The following is a 19,958-nucleotide window of genomic DNA, read 5'->3' as shown; positions in this document are numbered from 1 at the left end:
TTTGGAGAAGGCTGGGACCAAAGGCGGGGTCCAGTCATGTCTGGGCAGAGGGTGGTGGGCCCACAACGGCCTCCTGAAGCCTCAAAGGCTCCTCCTATCATGAAAATCCAAAGATGTTTTTACACGGGTGTGTGTGTGTGTTTAAAGCAGCAAACAGCAATATATGAAATGGATTAAATCAGAACCGTGTGCTAGTGACGGCATGTTAAAAAGCAGAGACATTACTTTGCCAACAAAGGTCCGTCTAGTCAAGGCTATGGGTTTTCCAGTGGTCATGTATGGATGTGAGAGTTGGACTATAAAGAAAGCTGAGCGCCAAAGAATTGATGCTTTTGAACTGTGGTGTTGGAGAAGACTTTTGAGAGTCCCTTGGACTGCAAGGAGATCCAACCAGTCCATCCTAAAGGAGATCAGTCCTGGGTGTTCACTGGAAGAACTGATGTTGAAGCTGAAACTCCAATACTTTGGCCACCTGATGAGAAGAGCTGACTCATTTGAAAAGACCTCGATGTTGGGAAAGATTGAAGGCAGGAGGAGAAGGGGATGATAGAGGATGAGATGGTTAGATGGCATCACCGACTCAATGGACAAGAGTTTGAGTAAACTCCAGGAGTTGGTGATGGACAGGGAGGCCTGTGTGCTGCAGTCCATGGGGTCACAAAGAGTCAGACACAACTGAGCGACTGAACTGAATTGTGTGCTAGTCATCATTTGCTTCAAGTTCGGGGCTTAGGAACCTTTTCTCCACCCCTGCCTCACGACACCTCTGGACATCTCCAAAGTCCCTTCTAGAAGCCTAGGCCCCTGTACTTGAAAACCCAGTGTTGTAGAATGACCCAGCCTTCCAGCTTCCTGGTGTCTGGCATGAAATCATGTCCTTCCCAGGGCTGCTTGGAGTCAGACATTGCAGGACATCCCAGAGCCTCTGACCCAAGCCAGAAGGACAGGCACAAGTTCTCCACATGGGTACTGCCCTGATCTGTTGGCTCCTTCCCCAAGCCTGCCTAAGCTTGGGGCTGGCTTTGTATCAGTCTTGGCTATATCTACAAGTCTAAGGTCACCCAGCAAGATAACATGAGACTGAGACCTTCTGACTCCTTTCTGCTCCACCAAGAAGGAGAAGTCACACCATCTCTGTCACCAGCCCACCCCCTTCAACTCTCCAACACCAGGGGTTATCCCACCCGTCCCTTCTCCTTAGCCCCTTGTCCCCATGCTTTCTCCTCTGACCAGGAACAGAACAAAGGAAACCTGTTCTGCTCTGAGTTTGCTTGAGCATAATGTGGGTCCCTCCAGTTTTCCTCTCCTTCCCTCATCCCTGCCACCCTCTGAAGCAACATCAGTGTCTGATCTGTATACTAGGTCACTTTCCCGGGCCCTAAGACCCATTGCCTCCCCAGGAGCCCTCTCTCAGGAAATGGTGGATTGAGTCTGGGATGTAAAGCTGGTTCCCCGGTCTCAGAGTGGAAACATCACATTCCCTACGTGCAGATCCCCTGTGTTTATGCCATCTTTTCCTGCCTGAACTTGGTTACGAACCTGAGTCCCCCAGTCCTGGAATGAGCAGCTCAGCATTACCCGCCCAGCTCCCACCTTAGACCATCCTGGGTGAAGGCCTGGCCTTTCTGCTCGACAGCCTGTGTCTGCAACCATGATCAACGTCCCCTCTGCTAGAAAGAACTGCCCCATACCCCACTTCTGAAAGGAAAGGCTGAAGGTGCGTGATGACATTGCAGGACAGTGGAACATTTAATCATCAGATCCCGTCTTTCCCCACTGCATGTCCTTCTGTGTCTTCCAAAAAACACAATAGACTCCAACTAAAAGCACACTGAGATCAGAAGTCCCTGCTTGTGGTCTGGCTCCCCAGACGTCCCCTGAACTGCATCCCTCTTATGTCATATTATTACCTATGTGGTTTGTAAGCTCCATGGGTGTGGGGTCTTATTTCTCTGCTGTATCCTGAGTGCCTAGCACATAGTAGAAGTTTTACTTACTTATTTACCTTGAATGTGTTTAGACTGATACCCAAGATGTAGCCTCCAAAAACCACTTCTACATGGTTCAGATCCTGCACCCAGAGGCTGTGCCTTTAAGGAGGTTGCTAAGCAGGCTGGGGACTCTGGGCAGACTTGTCTCATGTGAACTTCCTGCCCCTCACCCAGGGCAGCCATCTCACTGCCTACAGGCGACGACCTGACAGGGGAGGAGCAGTGATTCAGCTGGTTTCTAGATTGGTCCTGAGCCTGAGGTCTCTCTTTTCCCCACTGCTGCAACCACCTCAGCTGTGAGTCATCTCTGAATCATCGGCCTTACCTCCCCCGGAAACTTCAGGGGCTTCTTCTCTTCAGGATGCCCTGCCATCTTCTCAGAGGACTCATGAGATGGCGCTCGTGGTGGAGCTGCCTGCTGTGCCCATGAAAGCTACCATGACCGTGTCTTCACTGGAGCTTGTGTGTGATGGGGTCAGAATTCCATCCGCAAGAGCAACTGGGACCTGGAAGACTCCTCGCCTCTGGAGTCTCCTTGCAACCTGGAAGCTCCAGCATTTCCCTGGAGCCTAGCACACATGCACAGGCATGTAGTCCCACTGGACACCCCAGAACGAAAGGGGTCTACTCACACAGGCTCTATACATTTGCAAATGGTTTTTAAAGATGGGGAGCAGCAGGGGGCATGGGAAGGTGGGTGGGGAGAGAAGAACCAAAAATTGCCAAGAGTTTTAAAACCTTTTATTTGTTTACACATTCTCTAAATTGCAGACAAAAAGATTCACTACATAGTTCGTCAACACTGCTAACCAACCACAGAACAAGATACAACCACAGCAAGTAAGGGACATGGCCTGTGACTCAGTCTTTGTGGAGGTTCAAGGGCTCCATGGAGGGGCTAGGATGTCCAGGGGTCCCCAAGATAAAGGCTGCTCGATGCCCACTTCCCATTGGCTACGGGACTTGACCTCTCCTTGGCGCCTCTCCCAGAAGCCAGGTCAGGACAGGAGGAAGGCAAGGGGAGAAGGCAGCATCCTGGCTCACAGGCAGCCCTCCCAATGGCCCTCTTCTGAAGGAAGCAGTGGACCCGGCTTCTGGACAAGTCCTTGCCAGTAGATCCAATTCCGGGTGTGGGGTGCTTCCCACCTGGAGATCCTCCCGGACGCTCACAGTACACCCACTCTCTGGGAAGTCACAGAACCTGCGTGTCCTCTTAGGACGCTGGGAGATGTAGCACAGCCTCATCTCCAATACTGAAACACTGAGAGATGTTGTAATATCCCTCAGACAGGGCAGAAACATCACAGCACTGTTCACAGCAGGAGCCACGAGAGTGGGAACTTAACACACAGGAGAAAGGAGCACCCCCAGAAGACAGAGGAGCAGAGTGGGGCACACACATCTACAGCTGAGACGACAATCACATCACACCTGAAAGAGGCTGTGGGGTGGGAGAACGGGGGCTTTTGTCTGTCTGTTGCTGTGGTGGCTTTTTAGAGGTGCCAACGGAGATCTCCTCGGGCCATTGCAACTTCCTAAGTCTGGAGCCCTTCTCTCTAACCTCATGAAAGCTGTGTCTACGTCAATCCTGGACATTGTCTGAGGTACTCAAGTGGCTCAAGGCTGGACAACTCTAAGTTCTCCCATCAAGCAGGAGGTAATGGGTGTTGGATCCCAAGGTCCAATGAGGAGGGAGTTCAAGGGAGCATAAAAGGAAGACCTTTGTTAGCAGGCATTCCTGTTGCTGGAGGTTAACTCTCTTGGCCATTCATTTATGACTAAGAGTTTTGCAAAGAGCTGAGGCAGGGTGAGTAGAAGAGTAGGGCTTCCCAGATGGCTCTAGTGGTAAAGAACCCACCTACCAACTCAGGAGATGTAAGAGATGCGGGTAGAAGAGACTAGAAGGTATTTTGGAATAATGGGCATACACTGTGAAAATGGCCTCCTCTTTTGTGACCACACCTGAAGAAGTGACACCCAGTTTGCCTCTTATCTGTGGGTCTAGAGGTCCAAATGGACCCTTGGCAATTGGAGGTCATTGGAACATCTCCAGGGGCCACCTTTCCAACCACAGCCCAGAGCAATCCGAGGATGGTAAATTCCTGAAGCTGTGAGGCACAAGGGTCTCTTCACCAGCTGGGTCAGGCAGTGTGAAAGCTCGAGGAACCCCTTCCCAGGCTCCTCACGCTCTCTCTTCAACCAGAGCCTGCACAGGCCTGAGCCTCCTCCCACGACACTGGGGCCAGTGTCCCCTCCTGTGGGACCCCCTTCAGCCTTCCTACCCCTGGGGCCACAGCTTATCCAGAGGAATCCCAGGAAGACATCAAAGCTGCCACAATCAGCCTCTCTCTGAGGAGAAACATAGTGGGACTTCAGGCAGCTAGAAGAAAATCAATTTATCTTCATTTCCTGGCAGAGATATTCCGTTTCTTGGCTCTCAAAGGTTAATGTCATCAAAACTGGGCTTTAAAACTGCCCTCGATCTAAACACATTTGGAAAGCGAGATGCAGACCCAATTGAGGACTTGTGACTCTTAATCCAGTGGACTGTGTGATGTGGATGGGACGGTCCCTCCCCCAGACTTCCACTTCCTAATTGGCCCAGCGGGTCACCCTCAGACTGGGAATGGGTCTGAGCAGACTGTATTCTCAGCCTGAGAGTAGACTTGAGTAGAAGAGGAGGGAAGACCATCTCGGGGCTCAGCCCACTGGGCCAGCAGTGTCCACCCTTCATGGAGCCAGGGGTAGGGGTGAGGGTGGGTTGTGGGCTCAGGGTCTGAGGCCGGCTGCCTGGGGGAGGTGCTGCCAGTCTGGCCTAGATGGGATCCAAGTCAGATGGCCTTCCTCTCTCTCCTCCTGCCGGCACAAGACACTGCTGAAACTGGGTCAATAGGAAGAGCCTTGCCCAAAGGCTTTCAAACAGATGGGTAGATCAAGCCCCAGAATGCACTTCGGGTTCTCAAGCACTTTAAAACCAGACCCTCAGCCAAGCATCATGAAAGCCTCGTGTCCCTGACTCTCCACAGAGATCACAAAACCACCTTCTGGGAGCCAGTGCTGTCCAGGGAAGAGCGTTTCCCAGAACCTGCCCAGCGGAGGAAGTGAAGGCTGCTTTAGGCCAACTCTGAGCTGATACCAACCCAGGGGCAGATACGAGCTTTCCCCTTAGCCCAGGTGCTCAGCCTGAAAGCCAGTTTGGGGCGGCTTCTTCAGGGAGTAGCTAGAACTGGAATCTGTCTGTGACGTGTGTAGAGGAAGGACGAGCTGGAACAAATAGCCAATTTCTGATGCTGTCAGACAGTGGGAGTCTAGTGGAGCATGAAGCTCAGATCTGACGAGCACCTGGCCAAAGGAGGACAGAGAAGGTTTACTGAAAACACCTTTGACATGCCCTCCCCTCCACCTCCAAGCCAGAAATGCTGTGCAGCTGGGACAGCCTGGCTGGGGTCTCCGTGGGAGTCCACCCAACCCACGCATGAGGCCTGCGTCCCACCAATCTTCATCTCTGCTTCCTCCAGTGGGGACTGGACAAGGCCATCGTGAGGGTCCCTTTCGACCTCTGATCAGGCCCTGCCAGTTGCACCTGCCTGCCCATCACCCAGTGGCCCAGAGGCAGCTTCTGGAGGCCCAGGCTCTGAGTCCCTCCAGCTGGCAACACACTCCAGCCCAGGTGCCTTCATCATCTCACTCCCGTTCCTGTTAAGGCTGCTCATCTTCCCAGGGCAGCCAGTGCTTCAGAGACTTAAAAGCAACCGGGCTGATGTCAACTGCGCTCCTCTCCCCCAGCCCCAGAGGGTGAGAATAACGGGACGCCTAGGCCTGCTCATCTTCTACTGACCAACATGTGTCCTAAACAGAGAGACCAAACACACTCATACCTTCCCTGATGGCATGCCATCTGACATGTGATCAGGGTGGTTTGAGGGGGTGGAATTTTAAGGCTGAAAAGCAACTGAAAGGTTGGGCCAGGATGTACTTTATTCCTCCAGACCCTGTGGTATCTGGCACACTGCCCAGCCTGTAGTACATACCCCACCAAGTGTTTAGGCCGGTACCAGCCTGCCCAGCAGTCCTTCATGGCAGGCAGGAAATGTGTTCATGCTCCTCTGGAGGAGAGATGCCCAGAGTGGGCAAATGGAGCAGATGAGTGGTGGGCACAAGGATGGACACGTTCCATTCCCTGGTCCAGGGCACGAATGCCCCTTAAGCATCTGAGCATCTCTTGCCAAAGTGTGACTCTCTGCCTTCCCAAATGCCACAGGGGCCAGATGCATTGATGAGCCAGGACCCTGCCTCCCTACCCTGCCTCTCTCCAGCCACCTGCCCCCACCACCTCTGCTCGGGGATAACTGTTTTATGTTTTCATGCTCTCACTCACATATTTGTGTTTTCCTTTTTTTTTCTAGTACCTAATTTAGGCCTTCAACTACATGGTGAAAATGTGCAGGGAGAAAGTGTTTTCCTTTTCTTTTGGGCTACTGTTTCTTTCCACTACCACTCCATCCTGCAGCATCCAGCCTGGCAGGAGGGAAGGGAGGGATGGTGCGGGAAGGGAGAAGGCTGGGTAAGGAAGAGGAGAACCCATGTCTCGGTGGGGAATGATCATAAAAGGGCAAAGTCAACAAAACCACAACCCCAGTGTTACCCAGAAAATCTTCACATCCTTTCAACAGAAAGCAGAATCAAGACTTTTTCCCAGGTCCCCAACTATTGCCAAACATCTCCCCCAAGGAAGCAGAGGAGAGGGACGAGAGAGTCCTCACTGCCAATGACTTTCCAAGTGCAGGGATTCCTTTCCAATTCCCTGTGGTTATGCAGGGGCTGGAAGTTGGGGGAGCTGGCCTGCAGGAACCTCGGGGAAAGAAAGCATCTGGTCTGGTGGCTTCTGGTTACCAGCAGGTTCTCCTTCTCATTCTGGAGCAACATAAAGGTTTGCTTTGGTTCCCTAAGCCACGGGTGTGTGTGTGCATCTGTGTTCTCATCATCCGTACTAATAACATAGATAGGAATTATAGAGATGCAGAGAGACAAGCAAACAGGATGCAGTCTATATGAATACAACCTGAAGACTTGAGGGGTGGTGTTGAGAGAGAACAGAGATCTTAGGGGCTCACACCCCTGCCCCTCATTTCGTACAATGACTGCTTACCCTCTCTCTTCCCCACCACAGCAACATTTTTTTTTTTTTTTTGGCCATACTGGGTTGGTGCCGTCCTGAATGGCTGCTTTGCTCGCTGCCTGGGCTAGAGGTCATGATTAGTCATTATATCTCTGTCGAAGAGGGTTCTGGCTGCCGGCCAGTCCCGGTCCCTGCCTTCCTCTGGCCTGCCTGGGAAATGTCACCATCAGCACAAATGCTTCCTTCTCTTGGTGGGGCCAAAGAGGGGGAAGGCCTGCAATGCCTCTCTTTCAAAGCACTGGGGTGAAGAGAGGGAGGCAGTTGGGAACAGATACCATGACCAAGGGTGTTCCTGGGGCCTCTGACCCCTGTTCTGCTCCCCCCCCAAAGCCTCCCACCCAGGACCCTGGGGAGTTACCTCAGTTCTCAGTCATCTGAGGGACACAGGCAGGGCCCCCTGAGAGCCCCGAGGGTGCCTCCTCTGGGAACCTGCCCCCTTCCAAAGCTTTCCCAGCACACAGGGGGCCTCTGTTCCTTCTGGGAAACCACGACCCTCCGCCTGACAGTTTCCTGGAGGTGCTTCCTGTGGCCTCTCCTCCCAGCAGCCTGGGGAGGGCGCCCTGAAGCCACGCCCTGCCCCGAGCAGCTGCTGAGATGCTCAAAGGCCAGCCAGCCCTGCTCCCGCAGCCAGGGCACCTGGGCGGGCGGCACCCAAGGACAGCTTCCTGTCCCTTTGGCCTCCCTCCCAGAACAATTACCTCAGCTGTCCCGCCTCCCTAGAAAGGACCCAGCTCCCCACGGTCAAAGCCCCCTCAAGTTCCCTGGAAGGCCCTGAACTAACCCACCTGCTCTGCTCTTTCTACACCCGGGGCTGGTGGCTGTGGAGAATCGAGACCAGATCCCCAAGCCCTGGGAATGTTCAGGAACGGGGGGAGGGGGGAAGGGGGGAGTCATAACCCCGCTGATAGCTGCAGAGCCCTGCCTCTGACCACTAACCAGTTAGACCTAGGAAAACCCGCAGGGCCATGGGGCTGGGTGGGGAGACCTGAAGGCCTGAGGCAAACGAAAGCATCTGTGCTTCCACCCTCTTCCCGACTCACCTGGTGTCCAGGGGAGACTGGGCTAACGGGGAAACCAAAAGCATCCTTTTGGGGATGGGAGTAAGATCCTCAAAAGGGGAAGCAGACAACAGGAAGAAGAGGAACCCCATCCAGCTTGCTGGGCGGTGGGGAGGACTGGCCAGGTCCCCTCTTTCTTTGGGTCCCAGCTGCTGGCCAGCTGGGCTTGGGGACCGGGTCAGGGAGGGCCTCCCGGGCCTGATGCCTCTGGAGGCCGCACCTGGCAGTCCTCCACTCCCAGGGTGGCAGGCAGTGACCCAGCCTGGCTTTTGCTACCACCGCTTTCTCCACCACGCCTCACCTTCCATCCAGACCAGGAGGACCTCAGCAGCTCATCTCACTAATGAGTGTCAAAGGATGCTTTTTCTATGGGGTTGGGAAAATTCACAGCGATCAACCAGGAGACCCACTGTACCTCCCACCTCCAGCTGGATGAAGGGCATCACTCTTGCCTGCTTTGGTCTCTGAAGCGCCCCACCCCCAACCCAGGGGTCCAGAGGCCAGGGGGTCTCAAAAAAGGTAGAGTCGGCTTGGTGTCCAGAACTGACAGAGGTTGAGCCTTTGGGGAAATAAACAAACAAAAAAACATGTTACCAGAATCTTAGGCCTTTAGGGAGAAAATAATGAGTTATAACGACTCTTTCTTCCCATGCCTTCTAGTTATTTGGGTGCAGGATTTCTTCCTAAGGGGAACCCAGGTTTCTGGCCCCCTCCTCAAAGGCCCTCCCCCAGCCCCAATTCTCTTCATTTTACTTTGCCTAAAGTGAAAATCTTTGACCCTTTCCACTCCTTCCTCAGGGCCGCCTCTTCCTCCCTCTCCAGGGATGTGAGCCTGCTCTAGGTGACACCAGTGTCCAGCTCGGAAAAGGAGGCAAGCAGGGCACCTCCATCAGGAGTGTGAACTCAGCTCTGACCCAGGAAGCCATGTCTCCTGAAGGTTGGGACACAGGCACACCTTGAGCAGGGGCCCACAGTGGGTGGCAGGGGAGAGCCTGGGGGTTCAGGGAGTGAGAGAGGAAGGGGGCTGTGGTCCCAGCACCTGCATTTGGACTGAGAACCTCCTAGGGGGCAGAGAAGGGGGTCCTTAGGGCTCCCCCCTCACCTCCTACACAAGGACTCAAAGAAGATACCAGAGGCCCCTCTTCTCTGAGTCGGGAAGCCTAAGGGTGCCCATAATTTTTCTTCAAGAGCATAGATCTATCTCTTAAATTTGCCCCTATAGGAAGAGTAATAATAATCATCTCATTTTTCTTCCTTAAAATATCTGAACTTTTAAAGGGAAGGGCATAAAGGAATCATGCTGTGTTCAAAGCACAAAGACTCAAATGCAGCATGAGCGTAAACTCTCCAGGGTATCATGAAACCATCACTGTGAAAGCCAAACCCTCCCCCAACCTTAAACCTGCTCTCCTCCCCAGCTCCGAAGGAATCTGGCCTCCCTCCCACGGGCTTGCTATCCTGGTTGCAGACAGACTGAGCCAAGTCCAGGGAAGCAGCTGCCCCCAAGGCCTGTGCAGGCCTCCTACCTGGCTCCGGGGCATTGACAGGAGCAGGGGCGCCTTTGGACTGGCTGGCTCCTGCCTCAGGGGCTCTGAGTCAGTGCGGGGTTGAGAAAAAAAGTCAGAAGGTGAACATCCCACCAGGGGCCTTGTCTCTCTATTTCCTCACTCTGGTGCCTGCACTGGATTTGCTGCAGGCCCCAAAGGCAGCGTTTTGAAAATACCTACAGGAAACAGAGGGTTTCAACTTCCAGCTTGGACCCCACAGCTGCACCTTCTCTCTGGCTAGCGGGAGCCACAGCATCAGGGTGAAGCTGAACCAGGGCACCCTGGCTGTGCCTGGGCTTTGAGCTGAGGGGCAGCAGCATCCTTACCTCCACATGGTGGCCTCTGTGCAGTGACAGGTGCTACCACGGTGCAGGGGAGACCCCCCCTCTGCCCCCCCACCAAGGAACCCAAGCCCCGTGCCAGGATCTTCAGCAACATTGCCTCTAGTCCCTGAAAGAACCCTGCTGGATAGGCCAGATCCCTCTTCTCAGATGTGGAACATGAGGCCCAGAGAGGTTAAGCCATCTCCCCAAGTCATTTCTGCTAGAAACTAGCAGATCTGGGCTTTAAAAACCAAAGTTTTTAAGCGACTGTTACACTGAACTGAATGACGGCCCTCCCCAGAGGTCAGAGCTCCGTTCTAGGCTGCACTGACCTTATAGAAGGGAGTATCTTCATTCTGAAATCCCCAGCCCCAGCATCCTCACCTTTCACCACAGATCCATGCTCAGTCACAATAGTCTTGTCACAGCTTGACCTAGTGACCCTGACCACAGGCAGCCTGTTCCTTAAAACATAAACCCCCTTTGGTCAAAATGGCGATTCCAAGAAGGCGTCTAACCTTGGCTAACTCACACGAGAAAGTGGGTGTGAAAATCATTTTTGGGGGTCCCCACCTGACAAGCCCAGCTTTCCAGTGATGACTTATATAACATTATGCCTTTTAAGACTCCCAATATCACTATGGAACAGGCAGGACACGTATTATCTCCATTTCACAGATGGGCAAACTGAGGTTCAGAGACATTCAGTCCTTTGCCCAGGGTCAAACAGCTACTCAGTGGCAGGGGTAAAACAAAAACCCTGAGCATCCATATGCACCCACGATTCCAGCTCATTCTCTGGGGCTCAAAAAAAGAGCAGTTGTTGACCAACACCTTCCTTTTTTCAATACACAAAGTGATCAGTGTGACCATGATTTTTGCTTGCATTATCCTGCAAGTGCCATCTCATCAGCTGGCTTTGCCATCCCCATTTTCCAGATGGGGGAAACTGAGGTCTCGAAAGAAGGGATTGGGCCCATCCTGCAGGCAGTGAAACTGAAAAGGGAATTCTGGGCTTTCCTGATGTTCAGTGCAGAGTCCTGGCCACCCTCACCCCTGTGGAAGGTTCCAGCACCTTCCTTGCTCTGCAAGACTCAATCACACCTTCATAGCTTCTGTGGCAGCCAGCGTGTCTGGAGAAAGAACACAGTCCCCTCCCCCCCACCCATCAACTGTGTTGAGGTGGGGAACACTCTCCAAAGAGGGTCTGTCACATGCAGGGTCACTGTTTTGGTTTCAGATTTGCTTTTTTAAGCTTTTAAGCCATTTGTGGCTTTTGTGAACAGCTTGATGACTTTTTTCCTAAAATTAAATCAAAGTGACTCTTCAAAACCAATAACCATTCTTTGAGGATGCCCACTTTGGGTTTTGTGGGAGGACAGAGAGCCAGGGCCGTCAGGGGAAGAAATCCGGCCCTCTGATGTGACCCTCTTGGGTAAACGGATGATGGTGTGACCACACGGCAGCTTCCCAAACCCTCCCTGGGCCTCCAGAATCCAAAACGGGTGCACCAACCAACAGGGGGAAGGAAATCCCTCCAGAGGAAGATGGAAATCCAATCTGGTCAGCCCTTTAAACGAGATCATTATGTACCCGTGGAACTCCCTCCAAGGCCGCGGGCCCCTGCAGGGGACTGACCTCCGCCTCTGGCCACAGGTCACCCTGCAAAGGACCCGGGGAGAGATCCACACAGCTTGGCTCCCCGCCAGGCTGCCCCGGGTCCACTGGCCAAGAGCAATTAGCCAGGAAGGAGGGCTCTTGCCAAATCCTGGCGAGAAGGTCGCAGCCGGGCAGAGGTGGCCCAAGTGGCTGGAGCCTCCAGGCCTCTGGAGGGCTTTTTTCAGGAGCTGAAGTTCTAAAAATAACTTGGGTCTTTGTTGTAAGCAGCCAGACCACAGAAATGGAGCTGATTTCAAGGAAGCTGAGCACACGTGAGGCTCCGGCTCACCGAGACCTGCCCTTTGGGCAAATGATTTTTCCAGAAATGTGTCAGTTACTGTGTACTGCTGCTGTTGCCACTGCTGCGGAGATTCAAAGGTGGCCGGGCCTGCTCCAGCCCACGGGGCTGACTCCCAACACAGACTTCTCAGCATCTGAGTGCCTCCCCACCTCTTTCTTCTCGACACATTTTTTTTTTTCAAAGGGAGAATCCAGCATGGACTGGGGACTTTGGAGGCAAGAGCAGCCCTCGAGCTGAAGGTTCTGCGTGATGGTCACCCTGGTCATAAATAATCACATCATCCCAGTTATTTGTTTAGGGAATCATCATTTCTTCCCCCATCCTAAAACTCCCAGAGTCGGGTCTCAGCAGACAATGGCAAACGTACACGATGCAGAAGGAAGGAGTTACTCGGGAAAAGGGATCCGTGGTGCCATGTCAATACTGAAGGGTTTCTCAGAGCTGCAGTCCTCAGGACCAACACTCAGATTCTTGGTCTGGCAGCCTTCACTCACCTTCCCGGGTTCTTGGTCCACCTGGGAAAGCTCCAGACCCAGACCGAGTGGAAGGCAGAGTCTTGACCTCTTCAGAGCTCCGCCTACGCTGTGGCCGGTCTCTCTTCAAGGATGCCCTAGCTCTGACAATCTGGTCCCAGGCAAAGCCATTCCTGATGGACAGCAAATACTGATCGGCTGTGACAGGGCCTCAGAAGTACCTTCATGGCGTTTGCACCCACCTCTCATGGCCTCCCCCACCCTCCCCAGCACCATCTAGAGACCCCCCCCCCCGGCTGTCACTGATATCACTGGATATCTGCTGGGGGTGCAGAAAGCAGCAAAAAGTTCTTCTTCAAAGAGACGGGGGTACCAGGAGGGATTTCAGGGCTTCATCATCTAGATGGCCTCCAGGTCCCGAGTCTAGAAATTTCCAGGGAGGCTTGTAATAAATAAAAACTTCTCTGCAGCCCTTTGTTCCTCTGCTGAGTTCAGGATGGAAAGATGAAGCTGAGGGCAGGGAGGCTGTGTGAAGGTTTCTTGGAACACGATAGATATTACAAAACACCAAACCACACAGGATTGACGGGATGGGTGGTCACAAAATGGGACCTTAAAATGGGGAGCCAGTGAGAGGGCCTGGTGCTAGGATAAATGTGAGGGAGGGTCCACAGGGCTGTGGCTGAGATCATTCTTCAAGAATTTACCATCTTTCTGGCAGAAACAAGGGATGGGGGCTGGCTGAAGAACGGAAACCTGCACATAGGAGGTAAGCAGACACCTCGCCCCTTGATGCCCTGTGTCCGCATGCTCTGTGGTTACTGATTGGTATTCCTCCTTCCAGTTGGTCTGTCTGGATATATGGGAGTAGGGGCTTGATCGGGTTTGAACTGGGCTCTGCTTCAGCCTCTCCAATGGCAAGTCACCTTATATGTGTGACCGGGGACCCTAGGCCTGGCAGCCGAAGGCAGAGGCTTTTTCTTTGAGCAGCTCCCAGCATAAGTGGCAGCTCCAGCTCCCTACAAGAAAAAGATGGCATTACAAGCAGCCTCTCCCCAAGCCTCAAGCCCCGCCCCTTGGCCCTAAACTTTTTATCAGCCCCATTTTATTTTGATTTTCATGATCCAGAGACCTAGTCCCAGTTCCAAAAACGTGCTGAAGTCTGTCGCTCAGCAGAACAACACTGCTCAGAAAATAGTGCACAGAGATTGGCTGAACAGCAGTGAAGACCCTGCTTCCTCGGTTGTGCCTCTTAACCAGCATCACCGGGTCTGGACCAGTTTCCCCTAGAAACTCACACCTCTTCCACCATCTCAGTCATAAGCCAGGGAAACATCTCCTTGGCCTTCAAGCTGGAATTTCAGCTGGTTGAACTGGGCCTCAGTTGCATGATCTGTAAAATGGGAGTGGTCATACCTACTTCGAAAGGTTATGACAATTAAATGAGACAAGATATGTGAAGCCCTTAGCACAAGGCCTGCACTTTAGTGAGGGCTCAGGAAGTGGTAGAAGTAGCTGTTATTGTTATTGGTGATCTCATCATTATTACCTTCTGGGGGCTCAGCCACGGGGGGATTTAAACAGTACATGTGGTAGCCACGGTCACAGTCATCGCAGAAGAGTAGCTGGTCCTGGTGGAACACAGAGTAGAAGGAGAGGAAGAAATATGGAATTATTTAGGTTAATTATTTTTCTGGCCCCAGTGGCCTATGCCACCAGCTTATTTCCATTAATCAAGTTCCCTGGATACCCATTTCCCAGCCCCATTTGGAGTCCTTGCTTCCCTCTGAACAGCCACGTGCTTTGCCCACACCTGGAATTCCCCCATCTGTCTTCTGAACTACGCAAACCCTACTCCCACGTAAGTGTTCTCTTCAAATCATTCCTCCTCCAAGAATCCCCCCTAGCCCACCATCTCACATCCAAGCCTAAAGGGATTCTTTATGCTTCTGAACTCACATCACCAACAATTCTGCCTCCATAAGGATAGAAAATTAATTTAATGCATTTCTGTATTCCTCAGGATATTTGCCTAGTGAATAGACAGTACTTTAAATGTTTGTAAATCTTAGTTGCTCTGGACCTCACTCTTTCCATTTATGAAATGGGCAGCATACTTGCTTGTAACATCCATAACACCTCAGAACCTTTTCAGGGTTTCATTACCAGAGAAATGCAAGTGATATTATGCCACCTGTCAGCTCCTAAAAGCCTCCTTGGAGGCTGGAGGTTGGAGACCAGATGAGAATAGGCCTTTCCGGCACGGTGGTTAACTTCCAAGGACGCAGTTGACATCTTTGCTCATGTAGTTCTCTCTGTTTGAAGGCTCTCCCAGTCCCTGGCCCCTTCTCTTCTGGACTATTCCCTAACCACCCTTCAAGTCTTCAAACACTTCTCTGCTACAAAAACTTCACTAATCTACTCAAATGGAAGTTCTCTGACCCCTCTTGCATCCTCATGTACTTTAGCTTTCTTATGACATTTAACTGCACTTTATGCTGCCAAGCCTGGCATGTGGTAGATGTCTGCACACAGTCCGTTTGGAACACGGCTCTTTTGTCCATGCCTGTACAGGTTGCACAGCCCTTGGGGCAGACCTTGTCTTACTCATCTCCACATCTCCTTCAGAACTTCCATGCATAGGAGCTACTCCGTAGGCGTTTGTGACCTGGACCCCATCCTCCAGGTTCAGCCCTGTTCTATTCAGTTATCTTTGGGTCTGCTTTGATGGCTTATAAAATGTCTGCAAAGTTTTGTATCAAATCTCACCTTGGCTTTCCCCAGTTTAGAGATCCTGGAAAAAGTAGATATAGAAGTTGGAAACCCCTGTGAGCAAGCAGTGAGGCAGGAGAGACCATGAAAGATCTCTTTTTTTATCATGCTAAGACCTTTCAATAGGACACAATGGGAAGCTTTCAAAGGGTTAGCAACAGAGGAGTGACATGGTTAGACTTGCAATTTAGAAAGATCTCACTAGCTGCTGTATCTTATTGTATCAGAATAGATGCCCAGGTGGAGAGAGATTGGTTCTTGAGGCCGGAAGACCACTTAGGAGGCTACTGTAGTCATCAGGTAAGAGATAACATATGATGATGGTCTGAACTAGGGTTGTGGGTTAGGGGAGAGAAAAGGGGCCTGCTTCCATTTGAGAGTCATTGATTAGCTGTAGATAGTGAAAAGGAAGAAATCAAGGGTGTCTCCTAGGTTGTGGTCTTGGTCAGCAAGCCAGATGAGGTAGCCATCCATTAAGCCATGAGCAAAAGAGCAGGCCTGTGGGAGGCAGAAGGCAACTTCAGCTATAAACATGTTCTGTAGATCTACAGATCACCTGGTGAGGATGCCCTGAAGGCAGCTGGAGATCAGGAGAGAGGCCTGAGCACGAGATATGGGTTAGGGAGTCTTTGGTGATGAGATGGCAATTAAGGTCTTGGGAGAGGAAGCCCAGAGTATGTGAAAGCAGATGTTTTTGAACTTGTGCTCATGGAGAGGTATCCATGAACTTCTTGAAATTAAAAGTACAATTTTGCATATAAGTCCAAATGTAGATTTTTCTAAGGAAAAAGTAAATCCATAGCTTTCATTGAATTTTCTGAAAAACCAAGAACTCAAAAAAGTTACTGAGGAGAAGATCAAGAGTAGAGGCTTGGGGAACACCAAAGTTAAGGACAGGCAGACAAAAAAGAGGCTAGGAAGCAGCAGTTGGAAATGTAGGATGAAAATGAGAATCTATTCCAAGGGTTACACCATTATTGTCAGAACTCAAGTAAGCTAAATTGCAATATGATTTAGGGATGATATGAGGGAAAACAAGTTAGAAGAGGGACAAGAAACAGGGAGAGACAAGAAACAATATTACTAATATCTGAAATACACTGACAACTCCTACTTTTATAAGAAGACAGGATATCCTGGTTTAGACTTTCTCAAAGGGAAACCAAGGTATCTGTAGGTTTAAATGTATCATTCATAGGTTGATAATTGTCTAGCACCATAATCTCTTCTTTTCCATTTGCTTCTCAGATAACTGCCTGCCAATATTACAAAAAAAAAAAAAACCCAGCCCATGCTATCCCCCATGAGAAACACATTTTAAGGGTTTCTTGCTCCTAAGTATTTAAGAACTAGAATTCATGTATGGCTACAGTTCTAAGTATTTAAGAACAAGAATTCACGTATGGCTACAGTTCCAGTAGAATGGGAATCCTTTTCTGGGATGTACATTCCCACCCACTCTGACAATAACCAGTCACTCTGACAATAACCAGTCTCTCTAGTTTCTTTATCCTTCTTCTATTTCTCTTACACAGTTAAAAAGATATATGTATATTTTCTTATGCCTTTCTTACAAAAATGGCCATGTGCTATAGATAATATTTTTACTTTGCTTTTTTATTTAACAATATATCCTGGAAGTCACTCCATATTAATTCATAAAGATGCTCTTATGTTGTTTTCGCTTTACAGTACTTCATTGTGCCATCCTTTATCCACTCATACTGTGTATGAGCATTCAGGTCATTTCCAATATCTTACAAATATAAGCAATGTGAAGAACCTTATGCATATGGGTGTTTTCACAGTGTTATGGGTGTATCTTTAGGATAGGATAGGTGAGACAGCCCAGTCGAAAGGTAAGTGCATGGTGGTTGTGTTCGGTACTGGTAGGACAGAGGGTGGTACCACTTTGTCTTCCGGCTGACAATGCATAAGGGTGCCAGCTTTCCCACAACTTCATCAACAGAATATACTGTCATACTTTTTTCCCCTAATTTTATGGGTAAGAAAGGATATCTCAATTTTGTTTACAGTTAAATTTCTTTAATTATGAATGTGTTCAAACCATTTTTCCCCACATGTGTAAGGGTCATTTTTATATCTTTTGTGAACTATCTTTCACATTTTCCCCATTTTCTATCAAGTTTATGATCCTTTGCCCTTCAAACATTAAGGGTCCTTTATGTATAATATGTTGCCTCCTTTATCTGTAGTATATGCTGCAAATATTTTCTCCCAGTTTGTCAGTAATCTATTTATGTTATTCTGTTTTTTAGTATGCAGATGTTTATGTGGTCAGATTTGTCAACATTCTCTTTTATTCCTAGCGAATTCTGAATCACAGAAAATCTCACCTTATATTTAGATTAGAGAAGAATTCATCCATGTTTTCTTCTGATACTAATATGGTTTTACTTTTTATATGTATATCCCCAGTTCACATGAAGACTGCTATTCTGTATTACACAAGATATGGACCTAATTTTATCTTTTCCCAAATGGTCATCCTATTGTCCCAGTACCATTCATGAAAATGTCTATCTTTGATCCAATAATTTTAGATACAACTTTTGTGTGTGTGTGTTAGTGTGTTAGCTGCTCAGTTGTGTCCAACTCTTTGTAACCCCATGGACTATAGCTCAGCGAGTTCCTCTGTCCATGGGATTCTCCAGGCAAGAATACTGGAGTGGGTTGCCATTCCCTTCTCCAGCAGGTATTCCCAACCCAGGGATCAAACCTGGATCTCCCACATTGCAGGCAGATTCTTTACCATCTGAGCCACTGGGAATACCAGACTTTTATCTTACACTAAATGTCCATATGTAATTGGGTTGATTTGTGGGTTTTCTATTCCATTCCACTGGTCTTTTTGTCCATATTGTTTTAATCTCAGAGGCATTATAGTGTGTTTTAATGTCTGGTAGGGGTAGACTCCCTTCATAATTTGTTGTCTTTCAGTGTTTCATTGGCTAATCTTGCATTTTTTCCACATGAATTTTAGAATCAACTTGTCTAGTTCCATTAAAAAGCATGTTGATGAATTTATTGGGTTTAAATCAAATTTATAAATTAACTTAGGAAGAACTGAAATCTTTACAATTTGAGGCTTCATTCTTTCCAAGATCGTAAGGAAAGGTAAGTCACTTCAGTCGTGTCCGACTCTGTGCAACCCCATAGACGGCAGCCCACCAGTCTCCCCCGTCCCTGGGATTCTCCAGGCAAGAACACTGGTGTGGGTTGCCATTTCCTTCTCCAATGCATGAAAGTGAAAAGAGAAAGTGAAGTCGCTCAGTCATGTCTGACTCTTTGCGACCCCGTGGACTGCAGCCTTCCAGACTCCTCCGTCCATGGGATTTTCTAGGCAAGAGTACTGGAGTGGGGTGCCATTGCCTTCTCCGAGATCATACCACGTCTTCATTTGTTCAAATCTATTTCTATGTCTTTTCAAAAGCATTTAAAATTTTTCTTTATTTAGGTCTTATGTACTTACAGCTAAGTTTATTTCTAAATATTTCTCCTTTTTTGCTTTTGTAAGTGGAGCTTCTCTACCATAATGTCTTCTAACACAAATAATGTTATTATTTGTGCATATGAGGGCTATTAATTTCTGTATGATAATTCTATATATTGTTACCTTTAATGTTTGAGTTAGCTTTATTGTTGATTCTCTAGAGCTTCCCGGATATACTATCATAGTTTATGAAATAGAGAAAAACTTTCTAATTTGTTACCATTCTTATTGTTACTTATTGTTATCTCAAGTACTTATTGTACTTATTTTTATCTCTTACCTAGTTGCATTAGCTAATATCTCTAGAGTAATGAGTAGTAATAGCATTAGTGGGCATCCTTACCTGGTTCCTGATCTTAGAAATGCCTCTAGCATTTCTCTATTAAATAAGATAATGGCTTTAGTTCTAAGATATGAAAAATTTATCATGTTAAGAAAGTATCCCACAATTTCTATTTTCTTGAGTATTGTGATCATGAATAGGTGTTGAATCCACTCCCTTATTTTGAAAACTGATGAAGGAAAAGAATCAAGTGTTTATCCTGCTTTTTCTAAATAATCTATAGCTGAGGGTAACCAAATACAAGGCTTGGAAGTTTCTCTTTATAGAATTACTCCAGCTATTAAACAAAGAAGAAGAAATCATAGATTAAGAATATCACTATTTACAATCCTTAATAAAATGGCTATCTGGGGAGGCCTTACAAATAGCTGTGAAAAGAAGAGAAGTGAAAAGCAAAGGAGAGAAGGAGAGATATAAGCATCTGAATGCAGAGTTCCAAAGAATAGCAAGGAAAGGTAAGAAACCCTTCCTCAGCAATTAATGCAAAGAAATAAAGGTAAATAACAGAATGGGAAAGACTAGAGATCTCTTCAAGAAAATTAGAGATACGAAGGGAATATTTCATGCAAAGATGGGCTCGATAAAGGACAGAAATGGTATGGACCTAACAGAAGCAGAAGATACTAAAAAGAGGTGGCAAGAATACAGAGAAGAACTATACAAAAAGGATCTTCATGACCCAGATAACCACGATGCTGTGATCACTCACCTAGAGCCAAACATCCTGGAATGTGAAGTCAACTGGGCCTTAGAAAGCATCACTACGAACAAATCTAGTGGAGGTGATGGAATTCCAGT

General features: G+C 49.0%; 1 protein-coding gene across 6 annotated transcripts in view; it reads right to left on the bottom strand.

Annotated features, from left to right (window-relative positions):
• Positions 1–10,921: 10,921 nt before the first annotated feature.
• DPF3 (double PHD fingers 3) overlaps positions 10,922–19,958 on the bottom strand; it is a 285,381-nt gene continuing 276,344 nt past the window's right edge. For 4 of the 6 annotated variants that reach the window (XM_086319922.1, XM_086319930.1, XM_086319917.1 and 1 more), the window contains 2 exons: positions 14,081–14,162; positions 10,922–13,550 (listed from right to left, as the gene is read on the bottom strand). In XM_086319922.1, coding sequence (XP_086176048.1) covers positions 13,480–13,550; positions 14,081–14,162 — 153 coding nt within the window. In that variant the 3' untranslated portion in view covers positions 10,922–13,479. The remainder of the gene's footprint in view (positions 13,551–14,080; positions 14,163–19,958) is intronic. The other 2 variants (XR_015134063.1, XR_015134061.1) reach the window with 1 other exon arrangement.

This window comes from Bos grunniens, chromosome 10 (genome assembly GCF_055505025.1).
Source record: "Bos grunniens cultivar Pamir isolate PY7600 chromosome 10, Bosgru_T2T1.0, whole genome shotgun sequence".
Classification (NCBI taxonomy): Eukaryota; Metazoa; Chordata; class Mammalia; order Artiodactyla; family Bovidae; genus Bos; species Bos grunniens.
Note: the sequence above shows the minus strand (reverse complement) of the source record. Positions and strands in the feature narration are given on the sequence as shown.